The sequence below is a fragment of the Muntiacus reevesi genome, chromosome 7 (genome assembly GCF_963930625.1).
Source record: "Muntiacus reevesi chromosome 7, mMunRee1.1, whole genome shotgun sequence".
Lineage (NCBI taxonomy): Eukaryota > Metazoa > Chordata > Mammalia > Artiodactyla > Cervidae > Muntiacus > Muntiacus reevesi.
Genome location: NC_089255.1, coordinates 56712620 through 56737908, shown reverse-complemented (window position 1 = coordinate 56737908; position 25289 = coordinate 56712620). Strand labels below are relative to the sequence as shown.

The following is a 25289-nucleotide window of genomic DNA, read 5'->3' as shown; positions in this document are numbered from 1 at the left end:
TATACAATTAATAAATATAAAATTATCAACAAAAAATTCAATAGAAAATAGGTTATGAGAGAGAAAAAATTAAAAACAAACTTTTAGAAACTCTAAAGTCAGATACCTACATTTGAATACTTATTAAAAAACCCCTAATAAGTATACATTACTTTGTATATAAATAACAGTTTTAAAGCTTTTATTAATTTTACTATTAAAATGAACACTTACCAAGACAGTAACTGGGAATAAGAGTTGGAAGCCAAGCAACATTAGAGAAGGCTGAAGTATGTAAAGAGTTAATTCGTGCCAACTCTGACACTCCTCCAGTGTATGACAAGGGTCCTATTGGGTCCACACGCCACAGAATAAGTTCACTGTAGATGGCATTCGGGTCATGAAATGTACGTGTTGCTGCATTTCTGAGAGGTTGTTTCAAGGAACCCTTTATGTGTCTTACAGGATCTATCAATCTACTTAATTTACTATCTGAGTCCCACTGAAAATCTGATTCAGGAGTCAATAGAGCATTGTGATGAGATGATGTCAATAATAATGGTAAAACTGAATGACATGCCAGGTCATTGAGGTGAAATCGATGACCACAATACCTAAATTTGTGAGATACAGTTAGAACAGTGGTAAAGGCAGACTTCTCAGCAAACGTGACTGCCCACTGATTGAGAGAGCCATCTATGTGTTTAGAGACCATCATCACTGTGGGAGCTACAATGTTCATATTTGTACTGTGTGGTCCAGAGTGCGTCAGTGACCCACGAGGACTGCCTTCAGCCAGCATGTCTTGGTGTAAGGGGGTGTAGTGAGAGTCTTTCGCAGCACTTATACAGGCATACATCATGATATTTTTACTAAGAGAGCTTGCATCACCAGATGGAAATGCAACAGGAATCCGAGAAGAAAAAGAAACCTGAAAAAGACAATTATTATGACTCAGTGTAAGTAGTTTGCCTTCTCTCAAAGTCTTCCCAAAATACTTTAATTTTCAAAATGTCAAACCTCAGCTTCCTAGCAAAAAATATCATTTTCAACTTCATTATGTTCTAATCCTTTTCCTCTATGTAATATCATCTCTATTCATAGCCTATGAGAAGAGCGAAGAAATAGGTGCAGGTGTCTTGCCTGTACATCTAAATGACTACAACTACAAATCTAAACAAATATTGTTCAGAAAGGTAACAGATAAAGATAGCTAGATTTAATGAATAAAACTGAAGAAGTGGGGGGACTCATCCCGAGTCACATTTTTAGGACAGTTTCTTGAGTGCTAAGTCATTTTAGTTGTTTCCGACTCTTTGCAACCCTATGGACTGCAGCCCTCCAGGCTCCTCTGTCCATGGGATTCTCCAGTCAAGAATACTGGAGTGGGTTGCCATCCCTTCCTCCAGGGGATCTTCCCACCCAGTGATTGAACCCACGTTTCTTATGTCTCCTGCATTGGCTACCTGGGAAGCCCCCTAGGGTAGTTTCTTAGGTTTATTCAAAATACTGTTAATTCCTAGGGAAAAAACCTAATATACACATATTCAGACGTTCACTATTGCATTTCATGGTTAAATTAACTTTACTTGAATTAATCGAGTTTGTAAAATTGGCTACTATTGATCCCCTTTGGGAGCAAGTTATTCTCTTCTTAGTTGCTTATCAAAAATAAAATGGTTAAGTATTTCTGAAAAACTGCTAAATCTGAATGGCATCTGTTTCACTTTTCTAAGAAATGTAAAAACTGCTTCATCAGTAAAATATACCTGGACTTGTCTAAATATTCCAGGATTATATTCATCCAAATACTTTACATGCCACACTAGGAAGGTACCGTCTACTGGGTGTATGGTAAAAAGCATGTCAGGATTCTTATTCCATTCAGCTAGCAGCATTTCAATCTTCCGATCAAGCAGGACCGTAGGCAGTGGCATTGACATAATAGGCCATGAATAGGTTCTAGGACTTCCCTCTCTTTCCGCATCTTCATGTTCTGATGATCCTGTACCTGCTTCAGATTCTCTATCTAGAGATAATTCTAAGTCAGAAAATAAATTCATCAGTACATACTAATAATACTATAAAAATTCATTCACATACTCAGTTCAGTCACTCAGTCATGTACAATTCTTTGCAAACCCATTGACTGTACCCTACCAGGCTCCTCCTTTCATGGAACTTTCCAGGCAAGAGTACTGGAGTGGGTTGCCATTTCCTTCTCCAGCAGATGTTCCCAACCCAGGGATTGAACCCAGGTCTCCCACATTGCAGGCAGAGGCTTTACCCTCTGAGCCACCAAGGAAGACTATTTACATAACCAGACAATCAATAAACAGCATACCATCTTTAGAGATCATGAATCCCTTTCCCAATTTATGACCAGGGGAAAAACAACAAGGAAGGAAATTATTTTCTGGTCTGAACTGAAATTTACTACATTTCTTAATTTTAGATAAATCAAAATTTCATTCACACTATCACATTATCTTTATCATTTCTATTATTAGCAAAATCTGTCCCCCACCACCCCCCACGGCCAAAAAACATGGTTTGCAAAGTAATACATTACTCAAAGCAATACATTATAAGAAAGCAAAACTACATGGTTGATGGTCCATATTAGATGGTCAGAAAAAACCTGTGGAATGAATGGAAAAGTGAAAAGGAAGGAGAGGAGGAAGGAAAGATTACAAACCAAAAGTGGCTTCACAAAAAACTGTCAGCCTGAAAAAAAGAAAAACCTGAATACAGTATACTCACCATGATCTAGTTTCATATGTAAACCTCTCTCTCTTTCCTCCTGTGAATGTTCCTCATCTTCTTTATCACCTTCGTCGTTTTCATGATCTACCTGCCTTTCAGAAAGTTTTCTTAATTGCTGCATAAATATTTCAGTAGATGATGTAAAATGAAATTCTTTGTTGTTTAACCAATGAACTACAAAGCCCCCATTTCCATCATCAATGTTAAATACAGTGCCAACCAAGACATTTGGAATATCTGTGGAATCAAAAAAGATAAAATTTCTATATCAATTCTTAACATCTTTTAAAATATTACATGTGCTTAAAAAGACTAATTCCATTACACAAAAAATGTGCTAAACAAAAAGTAAACATAACTCTAGCAAGATTTGAAATTTTAATTAAATTTAATGGTAAATGAATTAATGGCACAGACTTACATGGAATTAATCATTTAAAAGCCAAACACACCAAATGCACAAACTTTTATTGAATCCTGGTTTGGGGACAAGGGAACAGAAAGATATAACAGAAAAACAACTCTCAAAGACATTTTTGAGATGACTGAAATTTAACTATGATGATTAGAGACCATGGTATTATTTTTAATTTTCTTAGGTACAATAATGATATTGTGACTATGTGACAGAATTTCCTTATTCTTAGGAGACACTTGCTAAATTATGTAGGGTGATGTGCTATGATGTGTTACTTTGAAAACATTAAGAAAAAATTTCGCTCACACACCCCCACATACACATACATAAGGTGTATATACACAGAGAGAATAAAGCAATTGGGAAAATGTTAGTAACTGTTGAATCAAAGTGGGTGAAATTAGTGTTCACTGTACTATTCTTCCAACTTTGTTGACGGTTTTAAACTCTCCTTAAAAGTTGAGGCAAATAATGCTAAGAAAGAATGCAGGAAGGCAAGCAAAGTACTAAGTATAACAGATTTTCTCCATGTGGGGTAACTGAAATTCATGCTATTGATCAGTTCATGCAAAATAGCATAATTCAAAAAAAAAAAAAACAATCTCCTTAATCTCCAATCAAATTATAAAGAATCCACTCAATAAAAAGAAAAAAGACTGTCCTCTGCAGAAGAAGTGAGAATCTAAAGATGAAATAAGTAATATATTCTAGAAGTGTTTTATTCATAAATATCAATGCTAAATAAAGCTCCAAAGTGTTCTTTTTTTCCCAATTCCTGGGTAACAAGCCTGGTTTTCTAACAGAAGTGAAACAAATAAAATAAAATAAGAAATGTAAATTAACAATCCTATAAAACAGTACATCCCCTACATACCTATGTACTAGGTAAAAATCCAAATCTCATCATGGACAAATATTCTGACTGTAAGACATCCTAAAAGATAACTGAGAGATAACTCTCTTAAGACATGTTTTTGAAGAGTGATTATTCTAAATTAGTGGCATTTAAAGAGAAATAACAAATGCATTAAAAAAAAGAATCTACATGTTAATAGAAACTATAACATTATAATATACTCTTTTTATCAGAAGATACATTTTGAAATATTTAGGTAATGTTGTTAAATATTTAGGGGATGAAGGAAAATGTCAGTGACTACTTTCAAATGACTCGGCCAAAGATAATGGAGAAGGGAGCAAAGGTACACACATACATGAAGAGAGAGAATAAAACCAAACATGGTGAAAGGTTAATGACTGAATTTGGGTAAAGAGCACATGGGTATTCACTATACTATGCTTTCAGCTTTACTCTAAGGTTGAGAGGTTTTCCTTAAAAAAAAGAAAGAAAAAAAGGCAGAGAAGTCCTACAATATAAAATTATTTGTATTTAACAAACAATTAGGTCAACCTAAATGTACTTTTTTACAAACAGTACCTATAAACACACGATGTTAAATATTTGTACAAAATAATTTTTTAAATAATGTGTAGATAAGTTAGGGTGAAGATGGCTAAAATTGGCTAAATGGTTAAAGTTAATAAAAATGCTAGAAGACAAGGCCTAATGGCCACAAGAACACATCTAGTACTTAGACTCAAATGATGTAACAGAATGCCTATCCACAAGGAATGATCCTGTGATCCTATTTCATTTGATTAGAATAGTATATACAGGTAAAAGGCAAAGCTGTCTAACACAGTATCTGCATACTATCACTGATTGTTTTTTGTTTGAAGTTAAGTCTTCATCATGGGCAATAACTCAAGATAAGGTTCTTTGACAAAGGTTGAAAATCTATAAAAATCTAAAACCACCACCATTTTGAAAACAAGTGGTGTTATAAATCTTAGAATACAATTAAGATGTTAGGTCAGAAAAGATAATATACTAAAAAAAATTTAATCAGGTAGCACAGCAAACTTCTATTACTCAATAGAAGTATAATGCAAACCACAAATACAAGGCCAATACATAATTTTTCTTTTAGTAGCCACATTATATAAACAGGTAAACTTAATTTTAATAATATATTTTATCTGACCCAATATAGGTAAAATATTATCATTTCAACATGTGATCGATTTTAAATAAAATTCTCAATGAGAGATCCTATACATTATTTCACTGTTTTCTGAAGTCTTAAAAATCCAGTGTGTATTTCAGAGCATATCTCAGTTTGGACTATCCACACTGCAAGTGCACAAACAGCTACATGTGGTTCATGGCCACCATACTGGACAACACACACCTATAACCACTACTATTCAATACAATGGGGGTAAGCATCTAAAGGTCACTTTTTCACAACTCCATCTGCTGAGTATCATCTTTTATAAATAAATATTTAAAAATAAAATACTCTACCTTCACCCTGAAGCAAGAGACTGCCATTTCAATAAAACATAACTATGTTTAGTTACTAAATCATGTCTGACTCTTCTGCAACCCCATGGACTGTAGCCTACCATGCTCCCCTGACCATAGGATTTCCCAGGCAAGAATACTGGAGTGGGTTGTCATTTCCTTCTCCAGGGATCTTCCCAACCCAGGGATTGAACTTGCATCTCCTGCATTGGCAGGTGGACTCTTTAACAATGAACCACCAGGAAAGCCCCAAAACTACAAGTGTGCATGCTCAGTCATGTCTGACTCTTTGTGAGTTCATGAATGTAGCCTTCCAAGGCTCCTCTGTCCATGGAATTTTCCAGGCAAGAATACTGGAGTGACTTGCCATTTTCTCCTCCAGGGGATCTTCCCAACCCAGGGATCGAACCCATGTCTCCTGTTATTGCCAGGTGGATTCTTTACCCAATGCGCCATTTGGGAAGCCCAGATAAATCCCTCCTGTTGTACAAATATAGTTCTTCCAGCAATATAATATGAAACTCCTAGGCCTTATCATATGTTTTTCATGCAGAAAGAAAACAATGACCTTAAACAGAAGCTTTAAATATGCTCTTGCCAACAATGAACCTGCCTCAAAATACTTCTCAACTACAGGGGAAGAAAAAAGCAAAAATAAAATATAAAGGTTAGAAGAAAAACTATCTTGAATACAGGACAAGAAAGTGTATGAGAGTAAAAACAAGATATGCTGAAATATAAAGGAAACTATACAAAAAGTTATAAAGAAGAGTTGAGAAGAGAGAATAATTGTGAAAATACAGAAGGAAAAATATCACACTAATTAACCAAGCTGCCACTTCTGTTCATCCCCAGGTTCAACTAAAGCTCTAATTTACTTAGAAACTTTGCTATATTCTAGACAAACTAAGGTGTTCAAAAATACTTATCCAAAATTATTCCCTGAGAACCACAGTCTCAATTTAAGAAATGGCATCTTATATTTCTATTCTAATTAAGAATTATTTTAAAAAGAAACATGGAGTATTTATATAAAATTAAAAACAGGTTATAAAAGTAGTCCTACTTTTCTATTTATCTTATTTCAGCAGATAGTAAGTAAAACATTACTATCCTTTACCTGTGGCGGGGTTGATGCTTGCTGCAATGTGAAAATGACACAGTGCATTTGCATGGTGGGAAATATGTCTTTGAACTTCATGTGTTGCTGTCTCGTCAGGCTTTAATTCAGTGTGAGTTACAAGAACAGAAGATCGCCTTTGTCCTTTTCTTAAATTTTTCAAATGGTGTATTGTCTAAAACAGAAAAATAATTACTAAATCTAAGTCTGGGAAGTCTTAACTAATGCTGATCAAAGTACTTTTGATAATCAAGGATCTTACAATTTTTCTTTCTGTAAAACCTATCTTATAGGAAAATTTAACTACAATAGAACAACTCTGAATATATTCTCCATTGGCCTTGCAAATTTAATAGTTCAAGGCAGCAGTTGCTCAAAAACACTTACTATCTACAGAAACTGCTACAAAGATTAGGAGTCCAAAGTCTAGTTTTGTGGGGATATCCCAGTACTGAGGTGAAATTTACTAGTCATATGAGTGTAAAAATAAATTCCAAATCTTCCTACCAGAAAGAATATTCCTCCCTCAAAATTCTCACTGTTCTCTAGGCAAGAATATCAGAGTGGGTTGCAATTTCCTTCTCCAGGGGATCTTCCTGACCCAGGGATTGAACCCTCTCCTGAACTGCAGGCAGATTCTTTACCTTCTGAGCCACCAGGGCAGACCCAAGGACTACATAGCCAGCTAAATAATCATATATAACCTCTATTATAAAGACAAAAAGAGGGTACAAAAATACAGAATAACAACAGGAAACCTTAACTTAGTGCAGCCAGGAAGACCTCATGAAAGTGATGACCTGTGGAATTTGCTTAAATTGTGATAAGTATCTATAATAAAAATTCTGTACTGACATACCCCATCATCTAAACTATTCTGACATGGGGCCATGTCAACTCTTGGCACCATCTTTTCTCCATATCATAACTCCACCTCATGGCACTTCCTTTTTGTGTCACATAACCATCCCCAAAACCAGGCCTAATAATATTTAATAATATACCATTATTTTCATTTATTCCTCACATTCAGTTAAATAAAATGTAGCATCCTCTCAGTTATTTCTGTATTAAGGTAAAATATCTGCACCTTCCTTTCAATTCCATAGCTCTTGTCCCTTTTCATGTGAAAAACAGTATCAGTTCTATGGTGTGTCCTCTGTCTCTGGTCTCCCTGTTTATTTCTTTGATTATACCTATCAAATTATTTTCACTCGATCTTTGACATTTATCATTATTTTAAAATAGATTGGCAAGAACAGTTATTTTCTACTAGAAACAAAAGGTATAATTTAAGTATATATAGAATTATATAGACCTTACAGTTAGGAGTTTTATAGGAAAGAATGTTAGAAAGCAAAACAGCTTGTAAGTAGGTAATCAGGCTTTTTCTATTAAAAACAATTTTAACACTACTATTGAACAACATTTTATTAAAAGAGTGCAAAACTGTCAAATCACTGATTACATATTACATTTTTGCTTTTATTGTATGTGGCAGTAATTAAATTTAACAACTACTTGAAAAGCAATATATTAGGCAACACGGATACAAAAATATCTAAAAGTCCTTAAGCCTCCAAAAGCTTATATATAAACATAAAATGTTACACAAGTATATATAAATTTTTGTAAACACCTAGTAAATAAACTACTTTTCCCTACTAAATTGCAATCAATATCAAAACATACTACATAAAAAATACTATAACTCTGTTCTGACTCCTGCTTTTAATTTCATTTATGATTTAAATGTTGAAAAAAAAAATGTATAAATAGTGCCTAACCACAGATAGTATCAGAGCAGGACTACTTTACATAAAATTTTAAAGGACCACATCCTTAGCCTATCAAACCGCCAAAATACTTCTGCCTGCTGAAAATGCAAAAACCATTTTCACTATGTAACCATTAAAGCACTCATGTAAATATGCAAAGTATAATTAGTAATGTAGAGAGATGGTTATAACACATTAAGTATAAAAAGCAAGTTATAAAACATTACTACAATCTCAATCTTATAAATAAAGAAAAAAATGCACAAACACACATACTGGAAGAGTTGGATTATAAACACACATTTTTTTTCTTTTTCGTAATCTAATTTTAGAATAAGTATAAGTAATATGTTTATCTCATTTTATTCCCTAATCATAACGGGCACAACAGTTCACACTATATTATAAAAATCTAATTTCTTAGAAAGCACTTTTACAGTTTATTTAAAAATTATAAAAACTATTTCACTTTCAAAATAGTAAACCATGAAAATTATATAATTATATAAGTTCACTTACTATCTTAACACTTTTATTCTTATTCATGGTCATTTTTAACTTTATTTTTTAATTATAAGTCACTTTTAGTTAGTAAAATTCAATCCTCATGAAACAAAAGCAAAATATTTCTGTTTATTTTTTAAAGGTTACTGTGGTGTTTTATTTTTTATCTTTTCGCTGTGTCATGCAGCTTGCAAGATCTTATTTCCCTGACCAGGGACTGAACTTGGGCCCTAGTAGAGAACGGACCTAGTCCTAATCACTGGACCACAAGGGAATTCCCCACAAAATATTTTTAATTACAACCAATTTCAAGGACTTTTACATGACATTATCTTCAAGATTCATTTACTATTTTGTATAATACAGTACCTCAAGAGCATGCTGTATCCTGTCTTTGTGTTTTCCAGCATGAGTAAGGTTGCTGGAAACGCTGGAAGTGGTAGTCTCACAAATCTGCTCACCCAAAAGACAGTCTTCTGGAAGTAAGGTTTCTGCCCAGAGCCGGCAGACACCATCATGGCATGAAGTTAATAACACATTACAGACAGAACCTCTAATGATAAAGAGAAATAAACAAAAGTTACTATAAATATCAATGCCATGAAAAATTAAAGGCTATTCATACTTAGTTCCTCATGCTTAAAGATGACATTAGTATAAAACTAACAGTATGATCTATCTGCAATTATTTTTCCAATAATGATAATGGATTTCTACTGACTATTTCACACTCTCACCAACACCCATTTATTACCTGCTCAGAACTGCAAGGTGGCAGGCTGGACTCAGGATGCAATCTGTTACCATGAAATAAGAATAACTGTCTGACACTCACCTTAATTCATTAAACTCTGAATAGCTAAACTAAATGACAGTATAGTACATGTCCAACTGTTTTAGAAGTTACACTGTGTGGAGAAAAAGTATCAATCAAAGAGCTTGAAATCACAGACAGTACTGCTGAACATCATAAAAACTAGGAAGTAGGGGTGAAAAGGAAACGTGTGCTGCTTGAAAAAACAAGGCTCTGGAGGATTAGTGTCTCCTAAACAAAACAAACAAAACTGCAAAAGGAAACCTACATTTCTGTCATTACAAATTATAGAATGACCATAATAAAACAGCATTAATTATAATTAAACTATGTGGTTTATCACAATAGTCACTTTATCCTTCTTATAATCTCAACAGTTATGGATAGGGAAACAAATGCATTAATAAAACTGTAAGGAGACTATAATTTCAAACTATAAATCAATTTCCATTAAGTTAAGCAAAAATGTCACAGTATCAAGCAGCTGAAGTGACTTAACTGCTCATCTTAAAAAAAAAAAGCGTGAAAAATTTTCCTGTTAAAAATATGCTTACACAGAATCTGACTCAGTCAAAGGCAAAGTGTTCTGCAAATGTTTTCCATAGATGCAAATAACTTAAGCAGATTAAGTTAGAAGAGCCTTTTATTTAGATTCCAAAACTGTATACATTCCCCATGTTATCATTTACTCAGTGTGATCCCCACACTGAGTGTGCTGTATTTCCCATCAAGGGCAAATGGTGCTCAGATATATTGAGCAGGTGAAATAACCCTTCCTCAAGAATAAATATGGATTTTTAAGCAAGCATTTTTAGAACTTACATATAATACAAGAATCATTTGTTTAGGCTATTTTATAGCTTGCTTAATCTTTCAAATACTTTTTTTTTTTAATCTTTCAAATACTTTTAAAAGATGCTGTAACAATGAGGAAAAATTTGATAAGTTTCTGTTGCTAGGCTTAAGAAAAAGTTGGGACACTATTTACTCTATGTGATTACACGTTCCCAGCATGTGGATTACTAATAGTTTATTGCTATGTTTTATTCTTCCTTAATGTGTGCTTTTCTATTACCTGCAAATGTTTGCTTCTTAGAATCTACTGCTGCTGCTAATACTGACAATACTAGCTAATGCTGTCTGGGCACACACAATGTGCAAAGGCCTGTATAAGCATTTACACGCACTCACATATTTTAGTCTCGTACAACTCTCTGAGGTAGGTACTACTGCTACCCTCATCTACAAGGGCAAAGAGAGCTTAAGAAATTTAGTCAAAAGCTCACAAAGCTGGTAACAGCAGAATCTGAATTCAGGCAGTTGACACCTAGAACCTATACTCTTAACTGTCACCATATCAATCAAAAGAAGTTTTGTTTTCATTATTTTTATAAATATATAAGTGTACAAAATGAAGTTATATGACACACTTGTCTAACCTGGGCATATACTTGCTAGTTTTACGCCATGAAAAACCTGTTACAGCTCGTGGATGTGCCAAATACACAAAGGAAAACTGAGTAGACGCCTGTCTCCTTTTCACTTCATGATGATCCTGAGGTATAATTGAAGACTTCCAACCAGTCATAGGATACCACACTTTCAAAAGACAATCATCCTGTAAAAATATATAGGCCAATATTAAATTAATTTGTACACACACAATTCAAAATTTAAGTGGTTTGAACAGAAGCTTTAAAAATTAGCCTATATATAAAAAATACATTTTTATATATAAAAATACATATAAAAACTAAAGTTTTTATATATAGTCAGAACTAAATCTATTAATAAAATGATCCTTATTACTCTAAATGATACCGTTCATGAAGGATAAATGGACCATATGCTCATTATCAACATTCTCTACACAAAGCTGGTTTTCAAATAGAGACTGAAGCCAAACTCCCCCACTTCAATACACCAGGGTCCTCCCTGTAAAGAAAAGACTCAAAAGACTCTGAAACCAGATGATAGCTTGGATAAGAAAGAAACCATGTTATCTGGCACTGTTATCCTCTTCTCCTTTCTGAAGAGATCTGAAAGGATGAGACAAATCTTTTTTAAAAAATTGCTTCTTATTCTAAGTCAGGATGCAGCAAACTTTTCCTGTAAAGGGCCAAGTAAGTTTTGCGGACCACACAGCCTCTGATACAGATTTTTCCTGGTTTTGTGGGGTTTTTTTTTTTTCTTATAACCCTTTAAAAATGTAAAATCCATTTTTGATTCATGGGCCATAGTGTGTTCTTATGATGACAAGGCATTTGGGCAGTTTTTCGGAACCACCTTTATGCCCACTTAAGATATTTACAGGTACACCAATAGGCACAGACAATCATTTTACTTAGTTCTGAGAATTTTGTTAAAAGGCCTAAACAATTTTATCTTATTTAACAGGAACTATCTCTTTCATAGTGCTTCATCCTCAGTAGTGAAAAGTTTATAAAGGAAAATAATAAAATAACATTTATGGGAAAAAAAATCTCAATTTTTAAGAAACAATGAAATTATGTTTCTGAAAAGTGTGTATAAGTGCAAATATTTTCATCTGAGCTGGACAAACACTTCTGTTTCTTTTCCATCTTAGTATTCATTCTCAATCTACACTACATAATGTATGTTTCTACTGAAGGCTCATTTATTCAGATATCTGATTTACACAACAGATCTCTTTAAGTACTTACTCTGAGACAAAGCACTTAACCATGCACTAGTTGCTTTCCTCCAAGTACCCTGTTCACCTAGCATCATTTTCACCTTCCCAAATTTACTGCACAATCTACATCAGTAGTTTCAGATTATGTACCATAAAAACCCTTAACGTAGCTGAGAGCCCCTAAGGAGTCAAAAAGGAAAGAGAGCCTCCACAATCAAGGCAATCTAGCCCCTTCTCCCATTCCCACTAGCTTCCCCCCTCAAGTAAAGCAATCTCAACACTTTTATCTATTACTATCTAAAACTCTAAAACCAAAAAGAATTAAACTAGAAATCAGTATTAGAAAGAGAGAAAATTCTCAAGTATTTATAAACTAATCAAAAACACTTCTAAATTACAAGAGAAAATTTTAAATATGTTGAACTGAAGGAAAATAAAAACAAAAAAAACATCAAACTTAGGGGGTTGTAGCTACATGAGTGCTTAGAAGGAAATGTATAGCTTTAGATGCTATACATCAAGAAAGAAGAAAGGTTGCAAATCAATGGTTTACGCTACAACCCGAAGCATCAAGTAAAAGAAGAGCAAAGAGAACTCACATTAAAGAGATAAGAGGAAGAATAAAAACCAATGAAATAAAATATGAAAAAAATCAAGAAATCAATGAATCCAAAAGGTATTTTTGAAAAGATCAATAAAATTGAAGATCTAGAGTGATCAAAAATATTTAGGGAAAAAACACAAATTACCATTATAAAGAATGAAAGATAGGACATTACTACTGATCCCATAAACAACAAAGGAACTGGGGAGTATCATGAATAATTTTATCCCAATCAATTCAACAATGTATGTTAAATCCCTACAAAGATAATTTCAAAACAACTGACAAAGGAGGAAAGAGAAAACTTGAATAGCTCTACATCTCTTAAAGATGTTGAATTCACAATTTGAAATTTTCTCACCAAAGGACAAAGCAAAACCGTAAAACTATAACTAAAATACTAGCCTAGATGGCTTTACTGATGAATTTTACCAAACATGTAAGGAATAAATAGCACCAATCCTTCACAAACTGTTTCAGAAAATAAAGGAAAAAAATGATCTCATTGTATAAGGGCATTATTATTAGCCAGACACCAAAACCAAAGACATAAAAAAACTATATATGAACATCTTTCATAAACAAATATGCAAACACCTTTAAACTTAATCCAGCAGTATGTTAAAAAACAAGTTTTGACCAAGTGGAGATTATCCCAGCAAAGGGAAGTGGGTTTAACATTGGAAAAATCAGTAACTGCATTTCATCATACTATTGAACAGAATTAAAAAGAAAACCTACATAATTATCTCACTATACGCAGAAAAAGCACTTGACAAAGGTAAACACTAATTCAAGGAGGAAAAATAACACTCTCAACACACAGAAATAGGAAAAATAAAAGGAAATATACATCACATGATCAAGTTGAGTAACTCTATGATAAACCTTCAACTTATATCATATATAGTGGTGGAAGTCAATGCTTTTCCCGTAAAACTGAGAGCAATACAAGAACATCTGCTCTCATCATTTCTATTCAACAAATTGTACTAGATGTTCTAGCACTTGTGATATATTGGGTAAGGGAAAAAAATAAAAGGCATACAGATCAGAAAGGAAGAAGTAAAACTGTCTTTATTCACAAAATCCTAAGAAAACTACCCAAAAAGCCTGCTAGAACTGATAAGCAAGGTCATGAGATTAAGGATCGAAATTCAGAAATCGACTCTATTTCTGTATGTTATCAATAATTAGAAATGCAATTTTTGTAAATACATTTTACATTAGGAGGATAAACTTAATTTGTGTACACTGAAAATGATGAAACGCTGCTCAGAGAAAGAAAACCTAAATAAAAAGAGAAGCATACCACATTTGTAGATAAGAAGACCAACTATTACCAATGTACAATTCTTATCAAGTTGATCTATAGAGATATAATGTAAACACTACCAAAATCACAGTAGTTTTTTTTTTTTTTTTTGGTAGAAACTGACAAAATTTGTAAGGAAATCAAAGGACTGACACCACCAAAAATATTTTAAAAGAAAAAAAAGTTAGAGGAGTAACAGACTTAGAAACTTATGGCTGCTAAAAGGGAAGAGAAAGTTAGGGATGGTCATGTACACACTGCTATATTTAAAATCAACAAGGCCTTACTATATAGCACCCAGAACTCTACGCAGTGTTGTATGACTGCCTGGATCAGAGCAGGCTTTTGGGGGGAATGGATATACATATATGTATGGCTACTTTCCTTCACTTTCAACTGAAACTATCACAACACTGTAAATCGACTATCAGTTCAGTCGCTCAGTCATGTCTGACTCTGCGACCCCATGAACCACAGCGTGCCAGGACTCCCTATCCATCACCAACTGCCGGAGTCTACCCAAACCCATGTCCATTAAGTCGGTGATGCCATCCAACCATCTCATCCTCTGTCATCCCCTTCTCCTCCTGCCCTCAATCCCTCCCAGAATCAGGGTCTTCTCAAATGAGTCAGCTCTTCGCATCAGGTGGCCAAAGTATTGGAGTTTCAGCTTCAGCATCAGTCCTTCCAATGAACACCCAGGACCGATTTCCTTTAGGATGGACTGGATGGATCTTGTTACAGTCCAAGGGACTCTCAAGAGTCTTCTCCAACACCACAGTTCAAAAGCATCAATTCTTCGGGGCTCAGCTTTCTTCACAGTCCAAATCTCACATCCATACATGACCACTGGAAAAACCATAGCCTTGACTACATGGACCTCTGTTGACAAAGTAATGTCTCTGCTTTTTAATATACTGTCTAGGTTGGTCATAACTTTCCTTCCAAGGAGTAAGCATCTTAATTTCATGGCTGCAATCACCATCTGCAGTGATTTTGGAGCCCCAAAAAATAAAGGGTTGTGTCATCTGAATATCTGAGGTTATTGATGTTTCTCCCAGCAATCTTGATTCCAGCTTTTCTCAGGATGTACTTTGCATATAAGTTAAATAAGCAGGGTGACAATATGCAGCCTTGAGTACTCCTTTTCCTATTTGGAACCAGTTTGTTGTTCATGTCCAGTTATATCTGTTGCTTCCTGACCTGCACACAGGTTTCTCAAGAGGCAGGTCAGGTGGTCTGGTATTTCCACTTCTTTCAGAATTTTCCACAGTTTATTATCATCCACACAGTCAAAGGCTTTGGCATGGTCAATAAAAGAAATAGATGTTTTTCTGGAATTCTCTTGTTTTTTCGATGATCCAGCAGATGTTGGCAATTTGATCTCCGGTTCCTTTGCCTTTTCTAAAACCACCTTGAACATCTGCAAGTTCACAATTCATGTATTGCTGAAGACTGGCTTGGAGAATTTTGAGCATTACTTTACTAGCGTTGTGAGATGAGTGCAATCATGCAGTAGTTTGAGCATTCTTTGAGATTGCTTTCTTTGGGATTGGAATGAAAACTGACCTTTTCCAGTCCTGTGACCACTGCTAAGTTTCCAAATTTTTTTTTTTTAATTTTATTTTATTAGTTGGAGGCCAATTACTTCACAACATTTCAGTGGGTTTTGTCATACATTAACACGAATCAGCCATAGAGTTATACGCATTCCCCATCCCGATCCCCCCTCCCACCTCCCCCTCCACCCGACTCCTCTGGGTCCTCCCAGTGCACCAGGCCCGAGCACTCGTCTCATGCATCTCACCCGGGCTAGTGATCTGTTTCACCATAGATAATATATATGCTGTTCTTTTGAAACATCCCACCCTCACCTTCTCCCACAGAGTTCAAAAGTCTGTTCTGTACTTCTGTGTCTCTTTTTCTGTTTTGCATATAGGGTTATCATTACCATCTTTCTAAATTCCATATATATGTGTTAGTATGCTGTAATGTTCTTTATCTTTCTGGCTTACTTCACTCTTTATAATGGGCTCCAGTTTCATCCATCTCATTAGAACTGATTCAAATGAATTCTTTTTAACGGCTGAGTAATATTCCATGGTGTATATGTACCACAGCTTCCTTATCCATTCATCTGCGGATGGGCATCTAGGCTGCTTCCATGTCCTGGCTATTATAAACAGTGCTGCGATGAACATTGGAGTGCATGTGTCTCTTTCAGATCTGGTTTCCTCGGTGTGTATGCCCAGAAGTGGGATTGCTGGGTCATATGGCAGTTCTATTTCCAGTTTTTTAAGAAATCTCCACACTGTTTTCCATAGTGGCTGTACTAGTTTGCATTCCCACCAACAGTGTAAGAGGGTTCCCTTTTCTCCACACCCTCTCCAGCATTTATTGCTTGTAGACTTTTGGATAGCAGCCATCCTGACTGGCGTGTAATGGTACCTCATTGTGGTTTTGATTTGCATTTCTCTAATAATGAGTGATGTTGAGCATCTTTTCATGTGTTTGTTAGCCATCTGTATGTCTTCTTTGGAGAAATGTCTGTTTAGTTCTTTGGCCCATTTTTTGATTGGGTCATTTATTTTTCTGGAATTGAGCTGCAGGAGTTGCTTGTATATTTTTGAGATTAATCCTTTGTTTGTTTCTTCACTTGCTATTATTTTCTCCCAGTCTGAGGGCTGTCTTTTCACCTTACTTATAGTTTCCTTTGTAGTGCAGAAGCTTTTAAGTTTCATTAGGTCCCATTTGTTTAGTTTTGCTTTTATTTCCAATATCCTGGGAGGTGGGTCATAGAGGACCCGGCTGAGATTTATGTCAGAGAGTGTTTTGCCTATGTTCTCCTCTAGGAGTTTTATAGTTTCTGGTCTTACATTTAGATCTTTAATCCATTTTGAGTTTATTTTTGTGTATGGTGTTAGAAAGTGTTCTAGTTTCATTCTTTTACAAGTGGTTGACCAGTTTTCCCAGCACCACTTGTTAAAGAGGTTGTCTTTTTTCCATTGTATATCCTTGCCTCCTTTGTCAAAGATAAGGTGTCCATAGGTTCGTGGGTTTATCTCTGGGCTTTCTATTCTGTTCCATTGACCTATATTTCTGTCTTTGTGCCAGTACCATACTGTCTTGATGACTGTGGCTTTGTAGTAGAGTCTGAAGTCAGGCAGGTTGATTCCTCCAGTTCCATTCTTCTTTCTCAAGATTACTTTGGCTATTCGTGGTTTTCTGTATTTCCATACAAATTGTGAAATTATTTGTTCTAGTTCTGTGAAAAATACCGTTGGTAGCTTGATAGGGATTGCATTGAATCTATAGATTGCTTTGGGTAGAACAGCCATTTTGACAATATTGATTCTTCCAATCCATGAACACGGTATGTTTCTCCATCTGTTTGTGTCCTCTTTGATTTCTTTCATCAGTGTTTTAAAGCTATATATCACAAACCCACAGCAAGCATCATCCTCAATGGTGAAAAATTGAAAGCATTTCCCCTGAAATCAGGAACAAGACAAGGGTGCCCACTCTCACCACTACTATTCAACATAGTCTTGGAAGTTTTGGCCACAGCAATCAGAGCAGAAAAAGAAGTAAAAGGAATCCAGATAGGAAAAGAAGAAGTGAAACTCTCGCTGTTTGCAGATGACATGATCCTCTACATAGAAAACCCGAAAGACTCTTACAGAAAATTACTAGAGCTAATCAATGAATATAGTAAAGTTGCAGGATATAAAATTAACACACAGAAATCCCTTGCATTCCTATATACTAACAATGAAAAAACAGAAAGAGAAATTAAGGAAACAATACCATTCACCATTGCAACAAAAAGAATAAAATACTTAGGAGTATATCTACCTAAAGAAACAAAAGACCTGTACATAAGTTTCCAAATTTTAAGGCATATAGAGTGCAGCACTTTTAACAGTATCATCTTTCAGGATTTGAAATAGCTCAACTAGAATTCTATCACCTCCACTAGCTTTGTTCATAGTGATGCTTCCTAAGGCCCATTTGACTTCACATTCCAGGATGTCTGGCTCAAGGTGAGTGATCACACCATCATGATTATCTGGGTCGTGAAGATCTTTTTTGTACAGTTCTTTTGTGTATTCTTGCCATGTCTTGTTAATATCTTCTGCTTCTGTTAGGTCCCTACCATTTCTGTCTTTTATTGAGCCCATCTTTGCATACAATGTCCCCTTGGTATCTCTAATTTTCTTGAAGAGATCCCTAGTCTTTCCCATTCTACTGTTTTCTTCTATTTCTTTGCACTGATCCCTGAGGAAGGCTTTCTTATCTCTCCTTGCTATTCTTTTGAACTCTGCATTCAAACGGGTATATCTTTCCTTTTCTCCTTTGCTTTTCACTTCTCTTCTTTTCACAGCTATTTGTAAGGCCTCCTCAGACAGCCATTTTGCTTTTTTGCATTTCTTTTTCTTGGGGATGGTCTTGATTCCTGTCTCCTGTACAATGTCACGAACCACCGTCCATAGTTCATCAGGCACTCTATCAGATCTAGTCCCTTAAATCTATTTCTCACTTACACTGTACAGTCATAAGGGATTTGACTTAGGTCATACCTGTATGGATGGTCTAGTGGTTTTCCCCATTTTCTTCAATTTAAGTCTGAATTTGGCAATAAGGAGTTCATGATTGACTATACTCCAATACAAAGTAAAAAGTTAAAAAAAAGAACAGCTGAGGAGTATATATGTTCATAGAAGTACTTTATTTAATAAATATAATTCCCAAAGACAAAAAAAAAAGTTAGAGGAGTCATACTACTCGATTTCAAAGCTAACTATAAAGCCACTATAATCAAGACACGTATCATTAGCATAAAGGCATATATATACACACACACACGCATAAATGTATGTGTTAATTTATATATGGAACAAAATAAGGAAGCCAGGAACAGATCCACATATGTATGGAAAATTGATTTTCAACAAAGTTGTCTAGGAAATTCAATGGAGAATGGATTGCCTTTTCAAAATGTAACTGGAATTATCTTGATATCCCTTTGGGAAAAACTGAGTTCAAATTAAATGCAAAAAAAAAAAAAAAAATCCCAAAATGTAAAAATCAAAACTCTACGGGCTTTTCCTTCAAGATGGTGGAGTAGAAGGACATACACTCATCTCCTCTTGTGAGAGCACCAAAACAGTAACTAGCTGTTGAACAGTGATCAACAGGAGGACACTGGAACCCACCAAAAAAAGATACCCAATGTCCAAAGACAAAGAAGAAGCCACAGCAGATGGTCAGAGGGGCACAATGACAATAAAATCAAATCTCATATCTGACAGGTGTGTGACACACAGACTGGATAACAATAATACCAAAGAAGTTCTCACACTGTTGTAAAAGCTCTGAACCCAACATCAGGCTTCCCAGCCTAGGGATCCGACAAAGGGACTGGAATCCCCAGGGAATCTGGTGTTGACGGCCAGTAGGATTTGATTACAGGACTTATAGAGGACTGGGGAAACAAGAGACTCCAGTCTGGAAGCAAATAAACAAAATTCTGCACACACCAAGACCCCGGGGAGAAAAGCCGTGACCCCACAGGAGACTGAACTGAAACTATGAGCCAGTGTTGGAGGGCCTCCTGTGGAGACATGGGTCGGCAGCAGCTCACCACAAGGACAGGGGCACTGGAAGGTCTCCCTTGGCACAAACCCTTTTGGAGTTCATCATTAACCCAACCATAGAGCCCACAGACCCCAAAGCTAGAGATTAGACTCTCAAAAATACAATATTAAAAAAACCAAAATTGCAAAAATTATGAAATACATATATATGAAATTTGCTTTAAAAATAGGGTCTTTTTTTGGCAAGGTAATAGAAGGTTTTAAAAATTAAAATTAAAGGAGTAATAAAGAACTTAAAAATTTTTTAAAGATTTAAAAATTAAAAAATGATAATAGTAAAATTTATCTAGGAATTTCTCTGCAGCTGATGAGGGCAGTGTGGGGTCAGTTCAGTTTCAGATAGTTCCTTGTTCCAGCTTATACTTCTTAAGGTCTACAAGCCCCTTTCAATGTAGTCAGTGCTAACTAAACGATTTTAATCTGTTGCACCTGTCTCTTACAAAGTGCTTCCCTCTTCTTTGTTTATTTGGCTTCTTCTGTTTGCAAGTCTCTTCAGTGTCTAATTTCCACCCTGACACAAGGGGGCGAAGGTGGTCACTTAATTAGGCTCACTTGTTCAGCTGTGCTGGGGGGGCGGGGGGAGGAACACTGCAAACAAACATCACTAGCGTATCTGGGGAGTGCTCACAGTGTCCGGACCACACTGTTTGCCCCCGCTCATGTGTGTGCGTTCTCAGTCTACACTGCTCAGGCTCCAGGTTGCTCTGCAGGGGAATTATCTAAAGCAGGCCCTGGGTTGCACGCACTTCCCAGGTCTAAGCAGCTCAGGTTCAGGTTCTCGGGTACTCCACAAAGGCACAGACTCGGTTGGGCCTGCATTTTTTGCCCTTCCCAGGTACGAGCAGCTCAGGCAACCAGATGCTTGGCGAGCACACTCTCCCCAGGTGGGCGGTGCATCTTATCACCTCCCGGGTCCCAGCCACTCAGTTTCCTGGGTGTGCTGTGAGAGCGCTGTCGGGTGTGCCGAGTGTCTCCTCTGGGGAGCGGATCTCTGACTGCAACCCATCCTGGCGGATGTCAACCATCCAGGATCCCAGGAAGACTTGGTTACCAACTGGGAGTCCACCCAGTCTGGTAGAGGGTGCCATCTCCAGGGGTGAGATTGCCCCTTGCCTTCTGGCTCTGGTTATCGCCTGCCTGCCTCTCTGCCTCTGGCAGGGGGAGGGGCCAGTCCACAGCCGGCTAGCTCTCCTCTCCTATTCGCTGTCCTTTGTCCTGTGAGTGGGCCAGGCTATGCCTCAGACTAGAGCTTTTCCCGGGCAAGTTCTCTCTCTCTCGGTTTTTTTTTCTCTCTGGCTATCCCACGGTTTGTTACCTCCCTCAGATTGTCCTCAGGGCATTCAGGCCCTGTCCTTACCCTAAGCATATAGCCAGCCCTTCTCTGCTTGGAGTTGCGGTTAGGCAAGTAATCTATGGGGATTTTTTTTTAATTTTCCCTCCCAGTTATGTTGCTTTCTGAGATTCCAAAACACCCCAGAGACCTGCTGGTGAGAGGGTTTCCTGGTGCTTAGAAACTTCTCCTTCACGACTCCTTCCCCAGGACGGGTCTCTGTCCCTAACTCTTTTGTCTCTCTTTTTATCTTTTATATTTTGTCCTACCTCCTTTTGAAGAGAATGGGCTGCCTATTTGGGTGCCTTGTGTCCTCCGCCAGCATTCAGGAGTTGTTCTGTGGAATTTGTTCAGCATTCAAATGATCTTTCGATGAATTTCTCGGGGAGAAAGTGGTCTCCCCATCCTATTCCTTCGTCATCTTCCTGCCCTCCTTTATCTTTCAATTATACTAAATTTACAAAGAACTCTCACAATTCTGTAATGATCAGAAAACCAACCCAATGTTTTTAAACTGGCAAAGGCAAATAAACACTTTACCAAGAAAAGGATACAGACACCCAACAAAAATGTGCTCAACATCATTAGAAGTCAGAGAAATGCATATGAAAACAACAGTAAGATACCACCTACACAAACTATTACAACGGTGAATATTAAAAAGGCTGACAATACCAAATGTTGGCAAGCAAGTGAAACAACTGAAACTATTCAATTGCTGGTGAGGAGGCAAAATAGTACAACTTTGGAAAGTGTCTGGTACCTTTTTTTAAAGCACCATGTGATCCACCAATTTCACTATGTATTTTTCCAACCGTAAGAAACAAAATGTTTATACAAAGACTTGCAAATGAATGGTCATCATAGCCTTGATCATTTTAGCCTAAAACGCCAAACATCCTCTATGTCCATCAACAGATGGATAAACAAATTACAAAATATCCAAGTAATAGAATTCAACTCAGAAATAAAAAGAACAAATTACTGATGTATACAACATAGATTAATCACAGAATATTGTGCTAAGTGCAAGAATTCAGACACAATAGATATATATACTTGTATAGTATTCAACTATACAATTTCATTCACATGCAACTCTAATGAAGGCAAATCTAAGTGATAGAAAGGAGAGCAGCTATTTATTATCTGGGGTTAGGAACAGGAGTGAAGATTACTTGAGAAGAGGTAAAAGGAAACCTTCTGAGATAATGGAACTGTCCAATAACTTGATCACGGTGGTGATTACACAGGTCTCTAAATTTATTAAAATAAACTGAACTGTGTATTTTAAATATAATGTCATTTTATGCTAATTATACCTTTTAGGTTAATTACCTAAATTATATAATTACACCATATAGAATTAATTATTAAAAAAAATACAGGGACAAGATTTACACAAAAGGATGTTCATTCTTTATAGCAACAGACAAAAAATTAGAACTATTAAATGTTCATTAATATTTATCTGTTTAAATTAACTGTGATATACATTCATTCATATAATGGAAAACTATGTAAGCTTTAAAGATATATGTGTATTGACACATTAGTCTTTGATACATTAAGTGAATAAATCAGCTTAAAGAATATGTATACACATACACTTCTGTGTGGTTTACAAAGGCATCAAAAAGTCTAAAAGAATATATATTAAATAGAGAACAGTGGCCGTTTTTTTTGTTGTTGTTATTGGGGGTAGGGCTATTTGGCAGGGGATTTTCATTTTCTTTGCATGTTTCTCTTAATAATAAATACATATTATGCTAAAGAAGTAAAGACATTTCCATGTTAAAGGGGAAATAAAAGTCAATAAGCCAATCTTTAAGTAACCAAAACAGTAAATCTAGGTAAAGAGAAGCACTCTCAAGAAGAGGAAAAGTTTCAGGAACATTCTGTAGCCTGCTCCTTCCCTTCCCTGACTTTGATGCCAAAATCATCCTCTTCAAAAATTCTTCTCACTCTAGCTCTGAGAAAGACCATTTTTTTCCTCAATGGGTAATTCTCTATTAAGGAAAAATGTATTTGAAAAAAAACAAGATATTTTAAGTTACTTTCAAATTTTAAAAGACAACCAATTGTTATAGAAAGTGTTTAGATATAAACTTCATAAACATGAACAGAATTTGTTTTTATTGAAAGATCCTTTAAAATCTATAGTGTTATATAATTTTCAAGTTTCACACACACGATTTCATATAATCCCATAACAACCCCCTTCTCAAAATTCCCTACCCTTATATTGCCCCTCCCCCATTTCCCACTCCCCACATTAACCACTGTTCTCAATATTTATGTTTATCTCTATATTTACAGAGTTTTTCCTCTATTTGTGAGCCTGCTTTTTTGTTTTATTCACTAGTTTGTTGTATTTTTTAGATTCCACATAATAAGTGATATACAGTATTTGTCTGACTTATCTCACTTGGCATAATACCCTCCAAGTCCATCCACATTGCTACAAATGGTAAAATTTCATTCTTTCTTATGGCTGGGTTGTATTTCACTGTGTGTGTGTACACCACAGAGTGTGTTTGTGTGTGTGTGTACACCACAGAGAGCCCAAATCAGTAAAATCAGAAATGAAAGAGAAGACGTTGTAAGTGACACCACAGAGACACAAAGGATCTTAAGAGACTACTATAAGCAACTATATACCAATAAACTGGATAACCTAGAAGAAATGGACACTCTTAGAAAGGTACAATCTCCCAAAACTGAACAAGAAGAAATCGAAAATATGAACCGGCCAATTATCCATAATGAAATTGAATCAGCAATTTTAAAACTCCCAACAAACAAAAGTTTAGGATCAGATGGCTTCACTGGTGAATTCTACCAAACATTCAGAGATTTAACACCTATCCTTCTGAAACTATTCCAAAAAACTTCAGAGGAAGGAATAATTCCAAACTTATTCTATGAAGTCAGCATCACCCTGATACCAAAACAAGACAAAGACATCAAACACACACACACAAAAATTACAGGCCAATATCACTGATGAATATAGATGCAAAAATCTTCAACAAAATATTAGCAAACCAAATTCAATAGTACATTAAAAGGCTCAGATACCATAATCAAATGGTATTTATTCCGGGGATGCAAGGATTTTTCAGTATCTGCAGATCAATGTGATACATCACATTAATGAAGGAAGTATAAGAGCCATACGATCATCTCAATAGATGTAGAAAAAGTTTTTAAACAGACATTTCTCCATAGGAGACATACAGATGGCCAATAAATACTTGCAAAGATGCTCAACATTGCTCATTATTAGAGAAATGTAAATTACATTCAGAATGGTCATCATCAAAAAAAAAAAACAAAACTGTAAATGCTGGAGAGGATGTGGAGAAAAGGGAATCCCTACTGCACTGTTGTTAGGAATATAAATTGATAAAGCCACTCTGGAGAACAGTATGGAAATTCCTTTAGAAACTAAGAATAAAACTGCCATATCACCCATCAATCCCACTACTGTGCACATACCCTTGAAAGGGAAAGTGAAAGTGAAGTCACTCAGTCATGTCCGACTCTTTGCGACCCCATGGACTGTAGCCTTCCAGGTTCCTCCATCCATGGGATTTTCCAGGCAAGAATACTGGAGTGGGTTGCCATTTCCTTCTCCAGGAGAGCTTCCCGATCCAGGGATTGAACCTGGGTCTCCCACATTGTAGGCAGATGCTTTACCATCTGAGCCACCAGAGAAGCAGAAAACCACAATTAAAAAGACACATGTACCCTAATGTTCATCACAGCAGAATTTACAATAACAAGGACATGGAAGCAACCTAGATGTCCACTGACAGATGAATGGATAAAGAAGATATATAAAAAGAAATATACAACAGAATATCACTTAGCCATAAAAAGGAATGAATTTGAGTCAGTTGTAGTGAGATGGATGAACACAGACACTGTAATACAGAGTGAAGTCAGTCAGAAAGAGAAAGACAAATATTCTGTAT

At 35.9% G+C, this 25289-nt stretch overlaps 1 protein-coding gene across 2 annotated transcripts in view; it reads right to left on the bottom strand.

Annotated features, from left to right (window-relative positions):
• The window catches only part of DMXL2 (Dmx like 2), a 159934-nt gene that overhangs the window by 74867 nt on the left and 59778 nt on the right, over positions 1-25289 (bottom strand). For both annotated transcript variants that reach the window (XM_065941922.1, XM_065941923.1), the window contains exons 7-12: positions 11187-11365; positions 9303-9486; positions 6652-6826; positions 2743-2982; positions 1749-2020; positions 214-910 (exon numbers count right to left, since the gene is read on the bottom strand). In XM_065941922.1, coding sequence (XP_065797994.1) covers positions 214-910; positions 1749-2020; positions 2743-2982; positions 6652-6826; positions 9303-9486; positions 11187-11365 — 1747 coding nt within the window. The remainder of the gene's footprint in view (positions 1-213; positions 911-1748; positions 2021-2742; positions 2983-6651; positions 6827-9302; positions 9487-11186; positions 11366-25289) is intronic.